This window comes from Bombina bombina, chromosome 4 (assembly GCF_027579735.1).
Source record: "Bombina bombina isolate aBomBom1 chromosome 4, aBomBom1.pri, whole genome shotgun sequence".
Classification (NCBI taxonomy): domain Eukaryota; kingdom Metazoa; phylum Chordata; class Amphibia; order Anura; family Bombinatoridae; genus Bombina; species Bombina bombina.
In genome coordinates, this window is record NC_069502.1 from 415213058 (window position 1) to 415239106 (window position 26049).

The following is a 26049-nucleotide window of genomic DNA, read 5'->3' on the forward strand; positions in this document are numbered from 1 at the left end:
AGCAGTGGCGAGGTCAAAAGGAAGGGCTACACATTGGAAACTAGGGAACTAGAAGCCTCAGGAACTAGAAATGTTCCCTGTGTATATGCACATGAAGATACACACCCTTTAGGTCTATTGTGGTCATACATTGACCCTCCTGAACCCTCCAATTTGAAGGGCGGAACCTTGAGAAACTTGTTGAGAGACTTGAGGTTTAGAAAGGGTTGAAAAATTCCCTCCCTTTTTGGGAACCACAAAATATTTGAATAAAATCCCTGACCATGTTCTGCTAGAGGAACTGGGATAATTAATCCCAGAGAAGACAGATACCTTACGCAGTTTAAGATGGCCTCCTAAAAATAGAAAACTGTCCCTGGGGGGACAAGATTTGAATTCTATCCTATCCTGTATCCCTGGGAGACTATATCCACTGGCCAAGGATCTGGAACATCATGAATCCAAGCCTGCTGAAAGAAGGAAAGCCTGCCCCCTACTTGATCCAGAACTCGATTGAGGGTGGCCACTTCACGCTGATGACTTAGCATCAGCAGAAGGCTTTCTGGACTGCTTACCCTTATTCCAGGGATGGCTAGCTCTCCAAGAAGTCTTGGCTTGCTCAGATTTAGAAGAGGAAGATATTTATCCCTTAAAGTTACGAAAGGAATGAAAATTAGAAGTCTGATGACCCTTCGGTCTATTCTTCTCATCCTGTGGTAAAAATACTCCTTTTCCACCTGTAACCGTGGAAATGATCTCTGCCATACCAGGACCAAATAAAGTCTTACCCTTAAAAGGTAGAGACAGAAACTTGGATTTGGAAGCCACATCCGCAGACCAAGACTTTAACCAAAGGGCTCTGCAAGCTAGTATCGTAAAGCTAAAATCTTGGCTCCTAGCCTGACAACCTGCATACTGGCATCACAGATAAAAGCATTAGCCGGGGGCAGAGCTAACAGCAGAGGAGAGCAGTCACATCTGCTCTGAGCTCCAGCTTTTGTCAAGATAGAAAGCACCATAAAAGCAACCCTATTTTTTTAAAAAAGATACTCTCTTTATCCACGGTCATAGAGGGAGTCAGTGAATCCTATAAATTACTTTTTTTGTGGGCCAAATATGCACTGAGAACACCACACAGTGTCGCCGATCTCTTGGGCCTATGTGGCACCTCTAGTCCCGCTCCAGCAACCACATGGCAATATATGGAAGCTAACTGAGTACCTGCATAAACCACAGTTAAATGACATCCCTGCAACACATGGCACTTCACATTTGAGTGTGAGTGTCCTGAAAAACAGAAAAAGAAGAGGCGCTCTTTGTGCAGTGAGTTCCAAACAGCTGAAAATCTACCAATAGTGCTCAAGGTAATATACTCACAAACATGAGTGCACATGCAGTGCAATAGTAGACAGTGCAATAGTAGACAGGCCGAAACTTCAGAGCCGTTCGGCTGACTCCTCAATGGCGACTCTGCCAAACAACTACAGAAGCCCAGGTGCTGGTAACGATGGTCCGGTTTCTCCAAACAACCTCCGTAATAGGCTGCAATAAACAGCTTAATGAAGGATCCAGTAGCTGACTCAGTGAGTCCCTTAGTGCAAAACGGTTTACATTTGTCCATGTTCCAGATTTATGATGATGCAGCAAAATATCCTGACAACAGGTATTACAAATATCCAAAGAGATGTCCAAACCGCGGGACACGGTAAATATCCCCAGAGCCAACAGCAGCTGTTTTCAGCAGTTAAATCTGCACCAGTACCGGTGCAGATTTAACATTTTTATATTTTATTTAATTGTATTTGGCACTATTAATTTTATTTGGCACTTTTAATCTACATATATTTACTCATCTATTGACACGTTCAATTAGATTTATTACTGGTGTATATATTTAGATTTAATCGGTTTGGCGCACCCCTTTTTTGTAGGTTAAGCACAGCGGTTGTACTGAGTTTTAACCTCTTTTTATTGTTTGCACTTCACATTTGAGACTAGGACTTACAGCAGAGACCTGCAGCTGAAGGGACTCCAGAGGCCTAAAATTCACATGCTTCTGAATGCTACTGCTCTTCTTCTACCAGACCACAACAGCTAGAGGCACTAAAATAGAAGATTCTCTTACCACAGTACACCCGATGATCACTATGAGGTCAATCACCTCTCTCCTGAAGGATCTGTGCACTCTCTTGGATTGTCACCAAGAGCTTTGTATAGCTGAGTTGTGGACTGCGGTCAACTCACTTTCCATTGTTGCGCTCTCTGAAACTTTACTCGCCAATAGCAAAAACATGCTACGCACCTGTGGTGAAGCTACAGGGCCCCAACGTCACCCACAAGCTCTGTCAAACACTCAATGGGTCAGCTGCAACATTTATAGGACTCATACCCAGGAAACCTATGTTCCTGTCTCTGTTGTCATAGATACAGCTCTACACTGTTCACTTCTACATGTATGTGGATAATTAGTTAACGAGAGCCACTTACTGATCTATACCTAGGTATTTAACAATCCCTTGTGACCGAGTACTGCTATGTGAGATGGGACATTATATCCTCTCCTAAAGAGTACTTACCCTGTCCATGTACTAAGCATTATATATGTGGGATATATTTATCCTTTAGGATTTTACCTATGTGTTAGACGGTAGTGACATTGCCATGTTGTCAGCGGCCGTGACAACGTGGCTTTTGCTACTGTATTCACAAACTGAATATGTTGGCTTTGTTACAGAGAGATATAATACCAACCCCATCTAGTCTTATATATGTACTAATCATTGCTTGAAATCTACCTTGTGGTCGCTATTTGATATGCTACACTTAGATAAACATACCCCATGCCTATACTAATTATTAGCCCATTAAACATATTGATCAGTAAATACCCAATTCTAACCATATTAGGCAATCCTCAAGATGTACCTGTCTGCACATTATACTTGTCTCCTACTTTAACATGGTTCTTGGTCTCTCAATACTAACCCACCCTCAAAATTGATTATATGATAAACTGAGTAAAATATATTATACTCCTAGTAAGACTGCTTTTTTCACTATTCTCTCACCTCCCTGCCCCCCCCCCACCCCATTGACTAAGACTTCATTTAATGCTGTCATATGGCCCTTTTTCAATTAGTCTACATTAACCCGATTTGGTGAATTATTTTGCAGAATAAATCCGCGGCTTTATCATCACTGATACAAGTTGTCATAATGAAGACATTATTAATAATTAATCAACTAACACATTTAGGCAAAGATTTAATAACATATAAGGTTGTTCATAAAATATACGCACCCACCCTATTTCAAATAGAGACATCATTCCACCGTAATTTAAGATCTCTCCTTCCCTAAAGCCAATTTCCCTATGCATTACCTTCTACTTTCTCAACTTTTCCCAATACTCTAATTAGATGTTTCGTTTAGAAGTTAAGGCAATGGTGTCTCGATTCTAGAAAAATTAGATTGAGTAGCTCCACACTAATGACAAATGACTCCTTAAATGTAATATGTTAATAGTTACAACTTGTTTCTATTCCCTCCTTTTACAGATAATCTATATTCCTCATTTCTCATAATTCTTTGTAAGATATCACTCTACCAGGCGATCTACTTCAACAGGGAGTAATACTTAACTTAATAATTTTAGAAATTGAGGTATCAAATTACTGTATACATTTTAAGTCACACTTTGATGCTGGTGACAACCTGGTTTATATTATATTTTGAGAACTTATATATATATATATATATATATATATATATATATGTTATTTTTAGAGTTACTAAATAGGAGGTTACTAGTGAAATATGTGCTTCATTTTCATTTCTTTTTTGTTGGACATGACCTCTGGGGCATTTTTTCTAAAACATGTATCTGTATATTGCAATTCAAGTATATGCTAACATGTTGTCAACGTTGTATTACTAAATACCTCAATAAAAAACATTGATTTGAAGAAAAAAAAAGGATTAGCCAACTTTAGAGCCTTGATCCTATCTTGGATCTCCTCTATAGTAGTATCATCTGAAATTAGAACAAACAATGAGTCACACCAATATGAGGCTGTGCCAGCAACTGTCGCAATACTAGCAGCTGGTTGCCACTGCAAACCCTGATGAAGAAACATTTTTCTTGAATAACCGTCCAGTTTCTTGCTCATAGGGTCTCTAAAAGAGAAACTATCCTCAAGAGGAATAATAGTTCTCTTGGCTAAGGTAGATATAACGGCCTCTACTCTAGGAACAGTGTGCCAACATATCTTGCACTGAATCAGTCACAGGAAACATCTTTAAAAACACAGGAGACAAGTTAATATAAACATCCCATTCCTGAGATATAATGTCAGACAGGCAATCTGGAACAGAAAAAACTCCACAGATTTAGGTTTGAAATCAAAAACTTTATTCAGTTTATTAGCCTTCTTAGGAGCCTCTGCACTTTTTTCAGAGTCATCGAAAGTAGCTATCACCTCCTTCAAAAGTAAACAGAGATGCTCCAGTTTAAATCTAAAATTAACCTTCTCAGAATCTAGTGTACTAGAAACCTCAGATTCGAATCAGAGATCTCGCCCTCAGAAGCTGCAGAGGAATGATCCTCGCTAGATAACTGAGAAAGACTAACCAAATCAGTCTTGGCAGAAACAGAACCCATAGAAATGTTCTTCGATTTCCTCCTCCTTTTACCAGAACTAGGTAAAACACTTAGGAATGCAGAAACTGCAGAAGTCAACTGTGCAGCAAAAATCTTTAGGCAAACATACACTCCCAGAAAATGACTGAGAGGAACCGCAGGGCACTGCATGTGAATCTTTCAAAGACTGAGACATGTTAGAGGAAGGCTGAGACAACCACTGAACAGCATTATCCTTAGAAAAAGAAGGCTCAGATAAGGAATTCTCAAACTATCATTTTTTTCTTTTAAAAAACAAGGAACTCCTAAGTGCTGCATCCTTCTCACCTAGAAGGTAAAAGCACTTACCTGTGGATCCGCTGTAGGGCAGGTACAGCAAACAGATGTGACAGAATCCTCACTGACATAGACCTGTAGATAAAGAAAAAAACAACCCTGGTTTTTTATATAGGGGTAGCAAAAATGTTGGAATGTAAGCAAAGACCACCTTGCCGTCTTCCAATTACTAAAAGCCACCAATACTCTTACTAAAGAGAATTACATGGACACAGAATAACCCCAATCCTTGCTTGCAGGGAAAGGTACCCATTAACGGATTTACAACTTGATTTCTTCAGACACCTTCTTCGCACATCACCTAAAATGTTACTCAGGCAAAGAATGACTGGGGATTGTGGGTAGTTGGAGGATACTTGAAGCTTTGCTGGGGTGTTCTTTGCCTCCACCTGGTGGCCTGGAGTTGAATTCCCACTAGTAATTGAATTGATTTGTGAACTCTCCATGCCATTGGAAAGAAATTAAAGTTTATTTGGGCAAACATGATGGCATGAAATACAAAGCAAACATTCTGTTCCTGGTTTGATAAGTTTGGACTATTGTATCAAAATGCACTGTAATATCATGAAATCTGTATTAAAATAATGTTCTTGTGATTGGTTGGTATTATATTTTAAGACTTTGATTAAACCTGTTACTTTTTAATCTCTTTAAATAACTAATGTACATCTTTTTCACACTACAGCTTGTCTGCACACCATATTATTGGAGGATCTACATCTTTATTATGATTCTTGTTCTGTTCATTGCATCCTACGCTGCAGAGGTAATTCTGATTGTAAAGCACTATAGCTCAAAAAAGCTAACAATATATTAAGGCAATCATTGATGTTTATCCTATATATCTGCAGAGGCTGTTAAACAGAGCTCCCAACTGTCTAGCATATTTTGGCAATGTCACTGTTTAGAAGCAATAAGAAAAATCTCTACCGTGTTAGAGCATTTAATTATTTATTGCAACGTTGCTTGCAAAAACTATTGGGTTAGTATAGACACATTTTTGAGGGCCTTTTTTAACTATTAAATTCCACATCTTGATAAAGCCCCCAGAAACAATGAGTGCACTAAAAAGGCACTAATATAAACAAATTACAAATCCATGGTAAGGCCAACTTCACTTTAGTGCAGCCTATACTTTCAATGGATATCGCAACCATGCTAATTTGCATTGGTTTTACAAGTTGAAAGTTATAGTTAGCCCTCAAGCGCAAGCTGAAAATGAGCTGGAATATTTAGCCTATTTTAAGACCTGAAGTAACTTGTAAGGGTTATTTAAAAAAAAAAAAAAATGCACAAAACACATTAAAATAAAACATTATACACATGTTTACACTTTGGGCCAGAGTACAAGGGGAGCGCTAAATATCACTTGCATGTAAGCAATATTAGCAATCCACTTTGTAATACCAGCGCACGATAATGTTAATCGCAATTGCTAGGAACCATCACTAGAGCCCACTTCCAAAATCTCCAATAGAAGCCTCACTGCGATGCTGTCGTAGACAGCATCAGAACCTCACGCAGCGAAGGAGTTAAGTAGAGCAGTGATGGGCCACATTTTTTAATATGTATATAAATATATACATATATCTTTATGTACACATATTAACACATAAATATATATGTATATCAGCATATACATATATATTTACATTGCGGTCTATGGGAACACACAGTTCACACACACACACAGTTCCCATAGATCGCAATTTAAAGGCACTTTTCAGTGCCGTTTTTTTATCTAAAACCACACTCCCACCAACTTGAAATGCCAGATTTTTTTAAAAATAAAAAACCACAATGCTCTCTATTTTGAGGGTATTTGGGACACTTTTAGAAAATTTACCAAAGATCTAATCTCTGGTTAATTTTCAGAGCGCTAATTGCTACCGCAAGCTTGTAACTTGTATGGGCTGGTTAATTATCGTGAGTACGATAATTTAGCACTCCACTTGCAATTTAGCCCTTTATTGTGCTTGACTGGAAACGGCTCCAGTGTATGTGTGTGTATTTATATATATATATATATATATATATATATATATATACACACAGTATAGATATATATTTCTATATGTATATATATATATATATTGATATATTTCTATATAAGTGTATACATGTGTATGTGTTTATAGGTGTAACTATGTATGTACACACATACATACATATATACACATATATACAGTATCTCACAAAAGTGAGTACACCCCTCACATTTTTGTAAATATTTTATTATATCTTTTCTTGTGACAACACTGAAGAAATGACACTTTGCTACAATGTAAAGTAGTGAGTGTACAGCCTGTATAACAGTGTAAATTTGCTGTCCCCTCAAAATAACTCAACACACAGTCATTAATATCTAAACCATTGGCAACAAAAGTGAGTACACCCCTAAGTGGAAATGTCCAAATTGGGCCCAATTAGCCATTTTCCCTCCACTGGTGTCATGTGACTCGTTAGTGTTACAAGGTCTCAGGTGTGAATGGGGAGCAGGTGTGTTAAATTTGGTGTTATCGCTCTCACACTCTCTCATACTGGTCACTGGAAGTTCAACATGGCACCTCATGGCAAAGAACTCTCTGAGGATCTGAAAAAAAGAATTGTTGCTCTACATAAAGATGGCCTAGGCTATAAGAAGATTGCCAAGACCCTGAAACTGAGCTGCAGCATGGTGGGCAAGACCATACAGCTGTTTCACAGGACAGGTTCCACTCAGAACAGGCCTCGCCATGGTCGACCAAAGAAGTTGAGTGCACATATAAAACACATATATACACACATGTATATACATACTGTATGTATATATACTTTGGAGCCTTTTCCACTCAAGTACCTGAAAACATGAAAAATCATTTTAATACATTTTAATATGTAATCATGTTTTTTACTGTTACATTCCAATGTTCTTCACATAGGGGAAATTGTTCTATGTATTCTTAAATATATATTCCTATATATATCTGTATATATCTATATCTGTATGTATTCATATCAGATATATAGAAATATATATTTAAAAAAATAAATGGAATGTTTTCTTCTATGTGAAGGTTTTTTTCCGCTTCAAGTCTATGGGGAGAAGACGTTAACACAGTCGGGATATCCAAAGCCCTGAAGTTATTGCTTGTCAAGGTTCCCCATATGGAGAATAGATATAGAATAACAGCAGGATTTATGTCTGAAACTGGAATTCAGCGCATTAGTTATTATATAGCCATATTTACTGATAATTAATGCTCAGGTACAATAGATTCACATTAAAATTAATCACGATGGTTATTTTGTATATGATCATTTAATCCATAATTGTTTCATATTGCAGGAAGGATTTATTGATAACAGAAAACTCTGGTTATGGATTAAGAAAAAATGCAACTACCAATCACAAAGTCAATACAGGAAGCTACAAAGGGTATTAGCCAATGATCCAAACTGGCCTCCTCAGAACCGGACAGACTATTCTAGAAATCCCATCTCTGAGTTAGATGGCAATAATGTTGTTTACACTAACCCAGCTTACCAGCAACCAGTGTCCAAAGAGGATTATGAACAGACAAGAGTATAACTTGATTCAAAGCATATGTGTTAAACTTCCTTTTGTACTGCTATATTATATCTAAGTATTTTTATGTAAACTAAATACTACACTAAGATGCACACTAACATTTGCTAGCAGATAAATAATAGATAACTGTATATTTACAACTACCTTAAAGGGACACTGAACCCAATTTTTTTTCTATCGTGATTCAGATAGAGCATGCAATTTGAAGCAACTTTCTAATTTACTCCTATTATCAAATTCTTTTCATTCTCTTGGTATCGTTATTTGAAATGTAATAATGTAAGTTTAGATGCCGGCCCATTTTTGCTGAACACACTGTGTTGTTCTTGCTGATTGGTGGGTAAATTCACCCACCAATAAACAAGTGCTTTCCATGGTTCTGAACCAAAAAAAAATAGCTCAGATGCCTTTTTTTTCAAATAAAGAAAGCAAGAGAATGAAGAAAATGTGATAATAGGAGTAAATTAGAAAGTTGCTTAAAATTGCATGCTCTATCTGAATCACAAAAGTAAAAAATTGGGTTTAGTGTCCCTTTAAGAAAATAAATGGTTTAAAGAGATATTAACCCCATATAATTATTTTGTGATTCAGACAGAGCAAACAAGTTTCCAATTTACTTCTGTTATCAAATTTGCTTAGTTCCCATGGTATTCTTTGTCCAAGAGATACCCAGTTAGGTATCTGGAGAACTACATGGCAGGAAACAATGCTGCCCTCTAGTGCTCTTGCAAAAGGATAACATTCTTGCAAAACTGCTGCTATATAGTGCATCAGAAATGTGCCGGCTCCTAAGCCTACATCCTTGTTTTTCAACAAAAAGATACCAAGAGAAAAAATTAAAATTGATAATAGAAGCAAAATGGAAAGTTGTGTAAAATAACAAGCTCTATCTAAATCCTTAAAGAAACATTTTGGCTCTCATATCCTTTAAAAAAATGACTTCACTACATTTCTGTAGGACAACAGCTGTAAATTATAATGGACTTATATTATAATTATGCAAACTGTAGCCCCAAAGTTTATACAATGAATGTTTATATTTTTCTATTTTAACTGCATAGTGTGTGTTTAAAATAAACTTATAAATGTGTAAATCAGTGTTTTTCAACTCCTTTCATTTACAGTTTTAAGTGCCAGGATTAAGTAGATGAGGCATACACGTAAGGCAGTAATGGCGGGTGACAAACTAGTTAACTAGTCTATGATTATGGCTGAAACGCGTCAGGCGGCTTGTGGTGTTCACCATGTCGTAAAGATTTTATCTCCCAATGCTTTTACTGCAACCTGGAATAAAGTAAGGTTTTTACTTTTACAGTTGAGCTCTGCAGTGTCATTTTGTTCCCTTCTGCACTGTTATTTTTTTGAAACTAGTTAACTAGCACATTTAACAGTCTTTCTAATCTCTTCATTTCCTATTTTATTGTAGCCAATTTATCACTAAAGTTCACTCATGTATTGATTGGGAATGTGAGAAGGGATGTTAGAAGTGCAATTATTATTTTAGTATCTTAACAATAGCTTAAAAAAACAAAAGATTTGAGAGATTTAAGCCCCCAAAGTTACACTTACCTTGCTTCCTCTCCAGGCTCTTCTGATCAGGTTTTCTTTTCTAAAGCGGTTTGCCAGCGCACTGTCTAATCACAGCTCATCTGATAGTGCTATTGAACTAAATGTAGCGTTCTCCCACTCTGGTCTGGTAGCCTGAATGAGCTATATTTGGTTCAATAGCGTGAGCGGGTGCGCTGTGATTAGACAGTGTGTCCGCTAACCGCTTTAGAAAAGAAAACCCGATCAGAAGAGCCTGGAGAAGAAACGAGGTAAGTGTAACTTTGGGGGCTAAAATCTCTCAAATCTTTAGTTTTTTTTTCAAGCTGTCACTAAGATAATGTTACATAACTCTGTACTATGTGCAGAATTATGTAAAGAAATTTACATTTACTGTCCCTTTAACAATTTTTAAGGCAGATCCATTTATATATGAACTTTGCTTTAGCAGGACAAACAGAGAGGTGAAAATGGCCAAAAAAACAAAACATTTAAATAGCAAAAACAGGAATACAAAGTAGCAAATGATGACCCTTCTAGCACCAATAACATTCTTCTTTTCTTGATAAGTTTATACTTTTGTGGCGCCTCACATTTTAAAACCTACAACAATCTATTAAACAATCACTACATAAAAATGTACGGCCTTCTCGAACTTGATAAAGTCTTAATAGTTAAAAGTTTCAAGTTCAATATACACTATGTGGCCAAAAGTATGTGGGCACCTGACCATCACTCTGAGGCCCTTATGATCAACACATCGTCAGAACCATGAGAAATTGCTTTTTTTGGTCTCGCCAGTCTCACAATCCATGGTTCTGGTTATATATTCAAAGTGGGCTGACCCTCTCTGTTCTGACGAGTGGCGGTGTGTCTCCCATAGGAAATAATAGGGATCGCAGCTTCAGCAAAAGTCTGACCTGTGTGCGCCTGTTAGAAATGGGTGTGGCTGAAACACCTGAACTCAATAATTAGTAGGGGTGTCCATATATTTTTGTCCATTTAGTGTAACTTTGCCTGTGTTTAACATTATATACTGGAGCAATTAGTTTTGAAATCACATGGATATAGGCCAATTTTAAACTGCACATAGGCTATTTCTTCAACGTAAATGGTTAATAATTTTAATGACTTTATTTTCTTGATCACATACTTCACATAAAGGGCCAGATGATGAGTGGCACGATAAAAGTTACACTCAATCGAAAAGGGCTTACCGCATTTGTATGTACACGTCCGCAGAGCTCTGGTTAACTGTTTTCCAAAACAAAAAGGTTTCACAAAACACATAAAAATATACATTGCAAAGTACAGTTACACTCATAATAACACCATCTAATAAAAATGATTTAAAAAATATTGCACAAAAAAGTTATAAGGACTCAAAGATATGAGGTCTCAGGTGTTAGAAAAAAAAGGCAGGCAAAGGGCTTTAACATTGAGATACATACATATATATGAGAAAGTCAGACGCTGAAACTCATATGATTTAAGTGTTACCGGTACAGTGTACCATGGCTCATTTTTTGTTTCCCATAACTGTGTTATGTTTTTAATATTTCTTCAATAAATTGAATACCTTTTATCTAGGGAAAGACTGTTGTGATGTGTATTATATGAATTCAGATGGGGACCGAGAATGAGTTCTGGCAGATGTCTGCCCTTTAAGCTTATCATAGCTTCAACTCCATATAAGGACATAAATACATATTTACACATATATAGACAGATATATAAGTGCATTGGAGCCTTTTGCTGTTAAGTAGATTAACACATGCAAAATCATATTTATGCAATATTCATATTTAATAAAGATTTTAACTATGTAATTGGAGCCTTTTGCTGTTAAGTAGATGAGCAGAACACATGCAAAATCATATTTATGAAATATTCATATTTAATAAAGATTTTAACTATGTAAATACTGCAAATATATCACATTCCAATGTTCTTTTCTATTTTCTAAGTATTTATAAATAGATATTCCTATATGCATCTGTATATATCTATACATATATATAATATATATATATATATATATATATATATATATATAATATACAGTATCTCACAAAAGTGAGTGCACCCCTCACATTTTTGTAAATATCTTATATCTTTTCATGTGACAACACTGAAGAAATGACACTTTGCTACAATGTAAAGTTGTGAGTGTACAGCCTGTATAACAGTGTAAATTTGCTGTCCGCTGAAAATAACTCAACACACATCCATTAATCAAAGAAAAAAACCCTATTAAGAGAATAGGGAAAAGTATGCTCTTTCTACACATAAAGTATATATTTTTCCACTTAAAATGTAACTTTTACTAGTTGTAGTTAAAAAAGGCAGCAGAAATAGAAGTTATACCTAACGTGCCAGAAAAATAGTTAAAAACACAACTCTGTAACTGTGACTTGTATAAAGTACCCCAATGTTGCTGATTTTAGGTTGTTTATCAAATATGAGAAGGAGGGGGAAAATCAACGATATTAGGTAAATATAAGAGCCTCTATTTAGGAGCTATGTCCTTCATTGCCCTATATTAGGGTAGATAAGCCACTTTTTTACATTAAATATGCTATAAATCCCTCCCCATCCTTCCCACAATATGTCCCAAATGTTACAACAAATGTTACAACAACAAATAAAATGATCAATTAGTAGATAGTCTGAAATTAACAGAGTGCAGTTAAAATAAACATGAAGCCCCTGACGCGGTCCCGTTTCACTTATTCGCTTGATTTAAATGTTGTAATATGCTCTAAGCACACTCCCAGCCAGTTACCTCCTTCTATAATATAGACAACAAGGTTAGCTGGGAGACAATAGCACTTTTGCCTTTTCCAGCAAATCTGGGATCACTTCTCTTTCTTTTGTTACACAGCCATTAATATCTAAACCATTGGCAACAAAAGTGAGTACACCCTTTAGTGGAAATGTCCAAATTGGGTCCAAAGTGTCAATATTTTGTGTGGCCACCATTATTTTCCAGCACTGCCTTAACCATCTTGGACATGGAGTTCACCAGAGCTTCACAGGTTGCCACTGGAGTCCTCTTCCACTCCTCCATGACAACATCACAGAGCTGGTGGATGTTAGAGACCTTGCGATGCCCCACAGATGCTCAATAGGGTTTAGGTCTGGAGACATGTGTGGCCAGTCAATCACCTTAACCCTCAGCTTTTTAGCAAGGCAGTAGTTGTCTTGGAGGTGTGTTTGGGGTCGTTATCATGTTGAAATACTGCCCTGTGGCCCAAGTATCTGAAGGGAGGGATCATGCTCTGCTTCAGTATGTCACAGTACATGTTGACATTCATGGTTCCCTTAATGAACTGTAGCTCTCCAGTGATGGCAGCACTCATGCCGGCCTAGGCCATTACACTCCCACCAAAATGCTTGACTGTAGGCAAGACACACTTGTCTTTGTACTCCTCACCTGGTTTCCGCCACACACGCTTGACACCATCTGAACCAAATAAGTTTATCTTGGTCTCTTCAGACCACAGGGCATGGTTCCAGTAATCCATGTCCTTAGTCTACTTGTCTTCAGCAAACTGTTTGCAGGCTTTCTTGTGGATCATCTTTAGAAGAGGCTTCCTTCTGGGACGACAGCCATGCAGACCAATTTGATGCAGTGTGCGGCATATGGTCTGACAGTTTGACCCCCCACCCCTACAACATTTGCAGTAATGCTGGCATCACTCATACTTCTATTTCCCAAAGGCAACCTCTGGATATGACGCTTAGCACATGCACTCAACTTGTGGAGTGGAACCTGTCCTGTGAAACTGCTGTATGGTCTTGCCTACCATGCTGCAGTTCTGTTTCAGGGTCTTGGAAATCTTCTTATAGCCTAGGCCATCTTTATGTAGAGCAACAATTATTTTTTTCAGCTCCTCAGATAGTTCTTTGCCATGACGTGCCATGTCGAACTTCCAGTGAGCAGTATGAGAGAGTGTGAGAGCGATAACATCAAATTTAGCACACCTGCTCCCCATTCACACCTAAGACCTTGTAACACTAACCAGTCACATGACATCGGGGAGGGAAAATGGCTAATTGGGCCCAATTTGGACATTTCCACTTAGGGGTGTACTCACTTTTGTTTCTAACGGTTTATACATTAATGACTGTGTGTTGAGTTATTTTGAGGGGACAGCAAATTTACACTGTTATACAGGCTGTACACTCACTATTTTAAAGATATAAAATATTTACAAAAATGTGAGGTGTGTACTCACTTATGTGAGATACTGTATATATATATATATATATATATATATATATATATATATATATATATATATATATATATATATATAGAGAGAGAGAGAGAGAGAGAGATACAGTTGCAAGAAAATGTATGTGAACCCTTTGGAATGATATGGATTTCTGCACAAATTGGTCATAAAATGTGATCTGATCATCATCTAAGTCACAACAATAGACAATCATAGTCTGTTTAAACTAATAACACACAAAGAATGAAATGTTGCCATGTTTTTATTGAACACACCATGTAAACATTCACAGTGCAGGTGGAAAAAGTATGTGAACCCTTGGATTTAATAACTGGTTGAACCTCCTTTGGCAGCAATAACTTCAACCAAACATTTCCTGTAGTTGCAGATCAGACATGCACAATGGTCAGGAGTAATTCTTGACCATTCCTCTTTACAGAACTGTTTTCAGTTCAGAATAATATTCTTGGGATGTCTGGTGTGAATCGCTTTCTTGAGGTCATGCCACAGCATCTCAATCGGGTTTAGGTCAGGACTCTGACTGGGCCACTTCAGAAGGAGTATTTTCTTCTGTTTAAGCCATTCTGTTGTTGATTTACGTCTATGCTTTGGGTCATTGTCCTGTTGCAACACCCATCTTCTGTTGAGCTTCAGCTGGTAGACAGATGGCCTTAAGTTCTCCTGCAAAATGTCTTGATAAACTTGGGAATTCATTTTTCCTTCGATGATAGCAATCTGTCCAGGCCCTGACGCAGCAAAGCAGCCCCAAACTATGATGCCCCCACCACCATACTTCACAGTTGGGATGAGGTTTTAATGTTGGTGTGCTGTGCCTCTTTTTCGCCACACATAGTGTTTTGTGTTTCTTCCAAACAACTCAACTTTGGTTTCATCTGTCCACAGAATATTTTGCCAGTACTGCTGTGGAACATCCAGGTGCTCTTGTGCAAACTGTAAACGTGCAGCAATGTTTTGTTTGGACAGCAGTGGCTTCCTCTGTGGTATCCTCCCATGAAATCCATTCTTGTTTATTGTTTTACGTATTGTAGATTCGCTAACAGGGATGTTAGCATTTGCCAGTGACTTTTGTAAGTCTTTAGCTGACACTCTAGGATTCTTCTTCACCTCATTGAGCAGTCTGCACTGTGCTCTTGCAGTCATCTTTACAGGACGGCCACTTCTAGGGAGAGTAGCAGCAGTGCTGAACTTTCTTCATATATAGACAATTTGTCTTACAGTGGACTGATGAACAGCAAGGCTTTTGGAGATACTTTTATAACCCTTTCCAGCTTTATGCAAGTCAACAATTCTTAATCGTAGGTCTTCTGAGAGCTCTTTTGTGCGAGGCATCATTCACATCAGGCAATGCTTCTTGTGAAAAGCAAACCCAGAAGTGGTGTGTGTTTTTTATAGGGCAGGGCAGCTGTAACCAACACCTCCAATCTCATCTCATTGATTGGACTCCAGTTGGCTGATATCTCACTCCAATTAGCTCTTGGAGATGTCATTAGTCTAGGGGTTCATATACTTTTTCCACCTGCACTGTGAATGTTTACATGGTGTGTTCAATAAAAACATGGCAACATTTCATTCTTTGTGTGTTATTAGTTTAAACAGACTATGATTGTCTATTGTTGTGACTTAGATGATGATCAGATCACATTTTATGACCAATTTGTGCAGAAATCCATATCATTCCAAAGGGTTCACATACATTTTCTTGCAACTGTATCTCTCTCTCTCTCTCTCTTTCTCTCTCTCTCTCTCTCTCTCTCTCTCTCTCTCTCTCTATATATATATATATATATATATATATATATATATATATATATATATATATATATATACAGTATCTCACATAATAATTCCATCACCAACATATTTTATCACTTTCACATGTGACCATCTAATGAATTTTATAAAACAGTCATGGGTGCATACCCACAATATTAATTTTATCATCATATTAAACACTATATTAGATCACATTCATATGCCCAATACATATATATTATGTCAACAACTTTTGATAACAATCATAAACTTTTTCATTTAGTAACTTTATCATAATCTCCATCTGGAGACAAAAAGCGCACATCTATATTACATTTAACATCATATATTAGCTTACACACATGGGTATAAAAATCACATATTTAGACCCAACGAACACTAATATTTTAGTTCACACACTATCTCTATAAGATTTCACACACACACTAGAAAAATATCATATCATTAGCATCCACATTCTGTTTATCTATAGTTCTTATTAGGGTGAACAATTTTGTATTCTTTTATAGTTCAGTGTTTCTTACAAAACAATCCATATTGTTAGCATACAAAAGATCGTTATTTTGATATTTGGATACTAACTTTATTTAAATACCAAAAGACAATACATTTACATAACCCTTGGTTCTAATATTATGTGATACTCTCTCTCTAGTATACAAGTTTTAACCACCCGATTCACGGACTTACTATACAATAAGAAGAGTATAAGTTTGTGGATATTGAAATAAAATATATATAAAAAATAAATGAAATATCTCCAGGAGATCATCAGTTTTTATAGATATATACCAATTGACAATTTAGTTTATTATATAACCATAGTTACTGGTATTACAAAACTGACAATAAAAATTTATCTTTCATAGTCGTCAGTCTTAAAACAAAGTTTAAAAGGATTAGATATTCTGCTTATCGATAAATATTACAAAACTAAAATTTAGAAGTTTTTTTGGGTTTAATAGTCATCTCCCCTTTTTTTAACTAATCAATATGCAGATTCATTTTTTACTATGTAACAGCCGCGACTTTATGTTCACACGCGAGCTGATTTATAAAACCGTCTATCATCTAGGTGAATTACACACTGGTTCATATTGTTCTATACTTCACTATATAACCGCCGCTAGTTCATATCAACCCTGAGCTGATACATGAAACCAATCATATCACTATTTAATCATATATCAGTTTGCAATGTTCACAATAATCTCAAATTGAAGTTTACAAATTGTTGCCATATATCTTTGTACTGTTTTTTTTGTGTATTTCTTTGACTTTGCAATGTTGGCAAGCCTAGGCCGGTTTTCCGGCTGATTCATGCAGCTGTTTTCACTTTTCAACTTTTATCTTCTATGGTCATTCAATGCTGACTAAATTCACACTAATTATAACAGCTGTGAGCCTTTGTTCGGCTTCTCAGTTGAATCTTGTAATGTATTCTATTGGTTTAAAATCCTCTGTGACAACTTCCGTTTTAATTAACAAATGTGTATATAATGTCAAAATTTGTAACATATTTTATTCGCTTTGATATCTGAAGAAAATACCCTTGGAGGTTGAGAAACGCGTTATAATAAAGCCTTTTTAATTCTTTTAATCCTGGAAGTTGTATACATTCTTTGACGCAACAATACTGAGCAAAATTTCAAAGTTGCAAAACTAAGATTTTCTTACAGCCAACACTACAGCTTGAAGGAAGAGCCTCAAGAAGGATCCAGTTTGACAGTGTACTAGCCACTGATTTAAGTGCTAGCAGGTGAGATTGTACTGGTCACAGCACAGTACCACATCTTTTGGTAAGCGCATTACCTCTCTACTTTTGTATCACTCCCTATGAAACAATATCACACTATGTGGCGCCCTCTCTATCTCCTTTTGTGTGTTATTAGTTTAAGCTATTGTTGTGACTTAGATGATGATCAGATCACATTTTATGACCAAGGGTTCACATACTTTTTCTTGCAACTGTATATAAATATATGTATTGCACCAAAATACCATAATAAATGTGTAGAAATATGTATTTATGAATAAATAGAATATTTTCTGCTATGTGAAGAGCATTGGAATGTAAAATATTAATATTTTCATATTCGGTTAGTTCAGTTGAGAATATGCAATCGGATTTGATTGCAAGTAGGCTGTAAGGATTTTTTCCAAGTTTTTTTGCTCCATTGACTTCTATGGGAGAATACATTAATGCACACAATATTCAAAGTTTGGCTTCTATGCGCGTCTTGATAGCAAATGAGAGAAAACGTTTTACCTTCAACTTGTAATATGAGCGATACCCGTCGTGCACAAAAACCTTACTTCTAGCAGGAGTGTTAAATACTGCTCCACTTGTTATCTGGCCCAAAATGTCTAATAAGTAAATTGACTTTAATTTTCTTGATCACATACATCACATTAGCACATATCCTATAATAGCTCAGTCAGATAGAAGAGCCCTTGGCATGGATATTCTACAGTGATAAATCATGAATTTAGAAGCCTCACTAGCGCAATTCCAAACTATTAGAAAACACTTTTCATATTTTTCAATATTTTTTGCACTTACCTACTTTATTCTCATAACCTAATTAAAACATTTTTGGTCTGTTTTTCATAACATATCTTGGATTTTTCCAGTGTTTTTTTATGCCAATCTTATCCATACTCATTTCACATTTAAAGAAGAATAATTAATAATGATATTCTTTCATAGATTTTTAAACAGATGGTCATATATATACTGTGTGTATATATATAAATATATATATATATATATATATATATATATATATATATATATATATATATATATATTACAAAACACCTGTTCATTCATGATTAAAATTGTTTCCCAAAGTCATAAATTATTCGTTAAAAATTAACACAATATGAAAGGAGAAGGGTTAATTTTGTGTACCAAAATTTGAGCTTGTTATGAATATCAAAGAAACACACAAGGCAATCATCAGAAATTATTAATGAATGTGTACAGTAGAGTTTCTTTGAATTTTTGTGTAATTACATAATCTGAGAAGAATGTAAGAAGTTTAGTCAGAAAGCCTACAATACTAGAGGGTTAAATCAATCAATCAATCAATCAATCAAGAAATAAATAAACCCAATCAAAACGTATTTTAGCTTTAGCTTGTCAGAATACCATTGAATAATTCATCACAAGCACATATGTTTGTAGCTACTGTACTAAGCACAAGTTTATTAGGGCACTGATGAAAAAATAAGTCACCTTATCAGAAATATCTTCTCCATAACGTAGTGAAACCATTAAATGTTCATAGTTGTTCCCCAGAAGTTCGTAGAATACTTCTTCGCCAATAAGTAATTGTGCCTGCTGTATAATGTCTTCCTGTGGAAGTGCTCTATATTCATTATCATATATGTTATTCACGATAAATGTGTTACTTTCAACCACATCTTTTAAGAGTTGCATTACAATGACTGCTTTTATGCAGAAATTGGATTTGGTGCTTGAATCTGAAGAGGTTTGTGTTTCTTCTGTTGTAAAGGAAACAATAGTAAGACCTTTTACAAAATATGTATCAGATTTGGATGTATACTGCTATTTTCATAGTTGAAAAATCTAAGCAATATAAATGTAATCAAATCCTGTCAAATGTATGGAAAATGCATATAATATAAAAATATTTGAAAAGCTTTATACATTTGAAATACCTTTTTATTAATTGAATAATCCTGTGTTTAACAATTTACATGTGTAAATGACTATGTGCAGAGGACAAGCTATGTCACTCTGGTTAACTACTGATGAGGCATATTAATTATCAGTATTCCTATGGTGGTTTTATGGTACATATTAAAGCTAGGTGCACCTAGTTTGAACAAGGAAAAGGCCCTTTGTCAAATAATAAGTAAGTTGTCCCCCTATGATGCAGCTGAATACGATGATGCTAAATCCTGCACTGATGGGCACCTAAGAGATTTTCTATACATTTTTATATGGGGGAGGGGCTATGCTGCAGCTGTCAATGGTAGGTAATTGCCATAAAAATGTCATGAGTAAATAATTGCTATAAAAAAAGTTCAATATCTTAAACATAGCAAACAAAACATATGCAAAATAACCCTAGCATAAAATATGGTATTATTCTCTTTTAAATAAGGGCATCTTAAGTCTGCACCCCAGGTACCAATTGATTGCTAAAGATATATCTATCACCTTCATGTGGGATTCTAGTAACCCCATCTAAGCACTTACGATGGGGCAAATAAACCCTCTTAATAAGGAATCACCATCAAACCATATGCATATTGAACAACATCATGGGGTAATGAAGTGACCCCTCTCTTACACAACAATACATATATGTACATGACTTATTTGTAAAAGGCAATACTTTCTTTCAAATAAATAAACCATTGTGCAACCGGCTACCAGGTGATTTTAATAACAATGACAAATACCTCACAGCATTCGTTCTTTTTTGGTTCTATTTTGACAGGTCTAGTCTAGCCATTCTAAATAAAATTGTATAACATAACATCATATCATAAGAACCCTCCAATAAAAGATGGGTGTCACACCACTTAAATTAGGGTTTTTCGTGTTACCCATTGTATTTTTACCCCTACTTTTTACAGATTTTCAGCATATATGATAAGATGCTGCAAACTGTAGAAAATTACATTGAGCTTGTAGTTTTCAATGACTAACTTCTATTGAAAAGCAAGTGCTTATAATATGTTTTCTTACTTTAAGGTAGTGAATGGAAGCAAATCATTCCGTATAGTGTTTGATTTTTAAGAAAATAGTAACTCCCATGCTTCTTTTTTTTTTTTTTTTTTTTTTTAAAACTTGTATTCTATATTGTGATTTTTCTTATTTTGGGGTATTTCTAAAGAATATATATTTTTCTGCTTTAAAAACAACATGATTAATGTAACTCAAGAAACATCTCCAACCTTATTCTTTAAATACATCTCCATCTCAGGGGTGCAAAATGGTTAAAATAATAGATAGTGGTGTATTCCATTGGAAGAGATGGGTAAAAAGAATACCTCACGACATGTGATGGGCAGGGAGGTATGATGGACTTATAGGCAGTGGCCCACTGGTGTTTCTTGGTTGGATCTATGGTAGGATGGGCAGAAATGTGGCAGTGCAGTGGTTGGAATGGGGTGTGTTGTGGAGGGAGTTAGGTGTGCCATAGGGGAGCCAGATCAATCTCTACAAACTGTGACATTTGCTCTGACTAGAGAACTTGCAGGAGGGATACATGGCAAATTTCTCAGATACAGTTTGCTTGGGAGGCCTGAGAATTACTTACATGGGGTTTTCATCAGGTTTTTAAGTTTAAGACTATTCTTACCCATTAGGAAACCCAGTGGAAAACCCATATATTTTCTAATGTTTTATTTTTTTCTCTTTGCATCATATGAACTTCACCTATATATTTTGCATTGAGATAATTCAACTGAAATATTCCAGTCTATAAGGAAGCCCTTTTCGGATTGGTTAGTGAATGAGGGTTAGATTTTTCTCATTCCTGAAATCTGTTTTGGCATTTTTTGAATATGTATCTTGGCTATTCACAGTTTTTGCAAGCTCAGTTTACATGTTTATAAAGACAATAATGTCCCTTTTTAATGAAAGATTTAAAATATAAATTAAATTAATCTATGAAACCTGTACAGAATAAAAATAGAAAATATTGGAATTTCATTGATATTTGCAAAAAATGTGATTGTAAAAACAAACTAAATATAAAATATATCACATCATGAATTGAATTAAAATGCAATAACCTGTCATTATCACTATTCTATCAGTCAGTATCCATGTTTTGCTTTCATTTTGCCTTTATATAATTTCCTTCCATGAAGGTCTGAATAGCTCCTGATACATTTCCTACGTAAAGGCTGAGAAAACACTTTTTTTTACAGTTTTTTTGTATATATAATTTAATTTGGGGTATTTCTAAAACTTGAGCGCAGAGATTTTTTTACAGCAAACTTTATGTAATGAGAACAGGGACCACATATAAAAACCTTACCTATGGGCATTACATTCAGGATGTAACCATCACCTAGATAAACAGTCCAATGTATAGAATGTGGATGAAATATTTCAATTAGGTCCCCAACCTGGAGATCATCTGGAAGCTTCTTATTATGATCTTTACATGAAGCCATCTATGGAAAAAAAAAATTCTACATGATTCACTGTCAAGTTGTCTTCAGCTTACACTAGTCATATTTTATTTGTATTCATAGTCTTAATATATATTGGTTGACTTAAATCATATTTTGATGGACTTCAGCTGGAAATGCAAAGATAAAGAAGCATAAGCAAGAAATACTCACCTTAGATATATTTGTTTGTGAATATTATATTAGATTCTCTTGTACTCATCAAGGTTACAAATCCCCCTTAGTACTGTGATAAACTGTCAATGAGAACACTGAGTTCAGTTACTTGTCATGAAACAGTATCAGGGGCCACTAAGCCTTTCTATTTATATATCAGACACTGACTTCTGCAGAAAAGCTCTCACATGACTGACTGCATTCCTGCTTTATATAACTAAACCATACAAGTTTATCCTCTTACATGAATATATTTTATAAATCACTAACAGTGATAATTGGATTTTGATTCAATTTATACAAATTTTTACCCTCCTTTAGAGTGCTCCCATTGAAATATAAAAATATATCCAGGAAACTTTAAAATAAGCTGACGAGGAAACTGAATACAAATGAAACAAAATAAATTGATAAAAATATTAAGGGCTAGATTACAAGGGGAGCGCTAATGTGCACTGGCATTACAAGTAAATTGCAATGCGAACGTGAGCACTTTTAGAAAATTAACCAGAGATGTAATCTGTGGTTAATTTTTGGAGTGTTAATTGCTACCGCAAGGTCGCCGTAGCAATAACCGGTCACTTGTAATGGCTGGTTAATTATCACGTTCCCGCAAATGGGTAATAATTTAGTGATCCACTTTTAATCTAGCTCAAGATCGGCTATTTTAGTCTTCTAGCTAGCAAAAAAAAAAAACAGTGCAGTGATATGAGGCATACACATTTTAATAATCCCTACATAAATTGCTGCAAGTAAAAGAAGATACACTTTAATAATTCTCAGATTTTTGTACAATGTCCTCTATGGCAACTAAAGAAACAAAATATTTTGGGCCAGATTATAAGTGACGCTCAATATATCGCTTTTGCTGACCTTCACATTGCACAGAAGCATTGAGCTCACAAGAGCGCGCTTCCATAGACTCCTATGGGAGCCTCGTTCTGATGCCATCAGAGACGGCATCAGAACCTCGAGCAGCGAAGTGGTAAGTAGCGCAAAGATGGCAGCATATTTTTAAATATATATGTGACTATATGCATATATATATATATATATATATATATATATATATATATATGTGTGTGTGTGTTAAAATGTGTATATACACATATTAACACAAATGTATATGTATATGGTCAAATACATATATATTTATTGGGAACACACAGTTCCTATAGACCACAATGTAAAGGCACTTTTCAGTGCTGTTTTGTTTTCTAACACCCCACCCCACAAACTTTAGACCCCAAAAAATGCCTAGTGAAGCTTTTTTTTTATTAAAAAACAGAATTTATGTTTACCTGATAAATTACTTTCTCCAACGGTGTGTCCGGTCCACGGCGTCATCCTTACTTGTGGGATATTCTCCTCCCCAACAGGAAATGGCAAAGAGCCCAGCAAAGCTGGTCACATGATCCCTCCTAGGCTCCGCCTTCCCCAGTCATTCGACCGACGTAAAGGAGGAATATTTGCATAGGAGAAATCATATGATACCGTGGTGACTGTAGTTAGAGAAAATAAATCATCAGACCTGATTAAAAAACCAGGGTGGGCCGTGGACCGGACACACCGTTGGAGAAAGTAATTTATCAGGTAAACATAAATTCTGTTTTCTCCAACATAGGTGTGTCCGGTCCACGGCGTCATCCTTACTTGTGGGAACCAATACCAAAGCTTTAGGACACGGATGATGGGAGGGAGCAAATCAGGTCACCTAGATGGAAGACACCACGGCTTGCAAAACCTTTCTCCCAAAAATAGCCTCAGAAGAAGCAAAAGTATCAAATTTGTAAAATTTAGTAAAAGTGTGCAGTGAAGACCAAGTCGCTGCCTTACATATCTGATCAACAGAAGCCTCGTTCTTGAAGGCCCATGTGGAAGCCACGGCCCTAGTGGAATGAGCTGTGATTCTTTCAGGAGGCTGCCGTCCGGCAGACTCATAAGCCAATCTGATGATGCTTTTAAGCCAAAAAGAGAGAGAGGTAGAAGTTGCTTTTTGACCTCTCCTTTTACCAGAATAAACAACAAACAAGGAAGATGTTTGTCTGAAATCCTTTGTAGCCTCTAAATAGAATTTTAGAGCACGAACTACATCCAAATTGTGCAACAAACGTTCCTTCTTTGAAACTGGATTCGGACACAAAGAAGGCACGACTATCTCCTGGTTAATATTTTTGTTAGAAACAACTTTCGGAAGAAAACCAGGTTTAGTACGCAAAACCACCTTATCTGCATGGAACACCAGATAAGGAGGAGAACACTGCAGAGCAGATAACTCTGAAACTCTTCTAGCAGAAGAAATTGCAACCAAAAACAAAACTTTCCAAGATAATAACTTGATATCAACGGAATGTAGGGGTTCAAACGGAACCCCCTGAAGAACTGAAAGAACTAAATTGAGACTCCAAGGAGGAGTCAAAGGTTTGTAAACAGGCTTGATTCTAACCAGAGCCTGAACAAAAGCTTGAACATCTGGCACAGCCGCCAGCTTTTTGTGAAGTAAAACAGATAAAGCAGAAATCTGTCCCTTCAAAGAACTTGCAGATAATCCTTTCTCCAAACCTTCTTGAAGAAAGGATAGAATCTTAGGAATTTTTATCTTGTTCCATGGGAATCCTTTAGATTCACACCAACAGATATATTTTTTCCATATTTTATGGTAGATTTATCTAGTTACAGGCTTTCTGGCCTGAACAAGAGTATCAATGACAGAATCTGAGAACCCTCGCTTTGATAAAATCAAGTGTTCAATCTCCAAGCAGTCAGTTGGAGTGAGGCCAGATTCGGATGTTCGAACGGACCTTGAACAAGAAGGTCCTGTCTCAAAGGTAGCTTCCATGGTGGAGCCGATGACATATTCACCAGATCTGCATACCAAGTCCTGCGTGGCCACGCAGGAGCTATCAAGATCACCGATACCCTCTCCTGTTTGATCCTGGCTACCAGCCTGGGAATGAGAGGAAACGGTGGGAACACATAAGCTAGGTTGAAGCTCCAAGGTGCTACTAGTGCATCCACTAGAGTCGCCTTGGGATCCCTGGATCTGGACCCGTAGCAAGGAACCTTGAAGTTCTGACGAGACGCCATCAGATCCATGTCTGGAATGCCCCACAATTGAATTATTTGGGCAAAGATTTCCGGATGGAGTTCCCACTCCCCCGGATGAAATGTCTGACGACTCAGAAAATCCGCTTCCCAATTTTCCACTCCTGGGATGTGGATTGCAGACAAGTGGCAGGAGTGAGTCTCCGCCCATTGAATTATTTTGGTCACTTCTTCCATCGCCAGGGAACTCCTTGTTCCCCCCTGATGGTTGATATACGCAACAGTCGTCATGTTGTCTGATTGAAACCGTATGAATTTGGCCTTTGCTAGCTGAGGCCAAGCCTTGAGAGCATTGAATATCGCTCTCAGTTCCAGAATATTTATCTGGAGAAGAGATTCTTCCCGAGACCAAAGACCCTGAGCTTTCAGGGGTTCCCAGACCGCGCCCCAGCCCACCAGACTGGCGTCGGTCGTGACAATGACCCACTCTGGTCTGCGGAAGCTCATCCCTTGTGACAGGTTGTCCAGGGTCAGCCACCAACGGAGTGAATCTCTGGTCC

The 26049-nt window shown here is 36.5% G+C and overlaps 1 protein-coding gene across 3 annotated transcripts in view; it reads right to left on the reverse strand.

The window, feature by feature from the left end:
- Positions 1-26049, reverse strand: part of PLAAT1 (phospholipase A and acyltransferase 1) — a 717153-nt gene that overhangs the window by 602961 nt on the left and 88143 nt on the right. The window contains exons 2-4 of one of the 3 annotated variants that reach the window (XM_053710223.1): positions 22442-22524; positions 22132-22270; positions 19347-19615 (exon numbers count right to left, since the gene is read on the reverse strand). In XM_053710223.1, coding sequence (XP_053566198.1) covers positions 19347-19615; positions 22132-22270 — 408 coding nt within the window. In that variant the 5' untranslated portion in view covers positions 22442-22524. Of the gene's footprint in view, positions 1-19346; positions 19616-22131; positions 22271-22441; positions 22555-26049 lie in introns of those variants that run through there. The other 2 variants (XM_053710221.1, XM_053710225.1) reach the window with 2 other exon arrangements.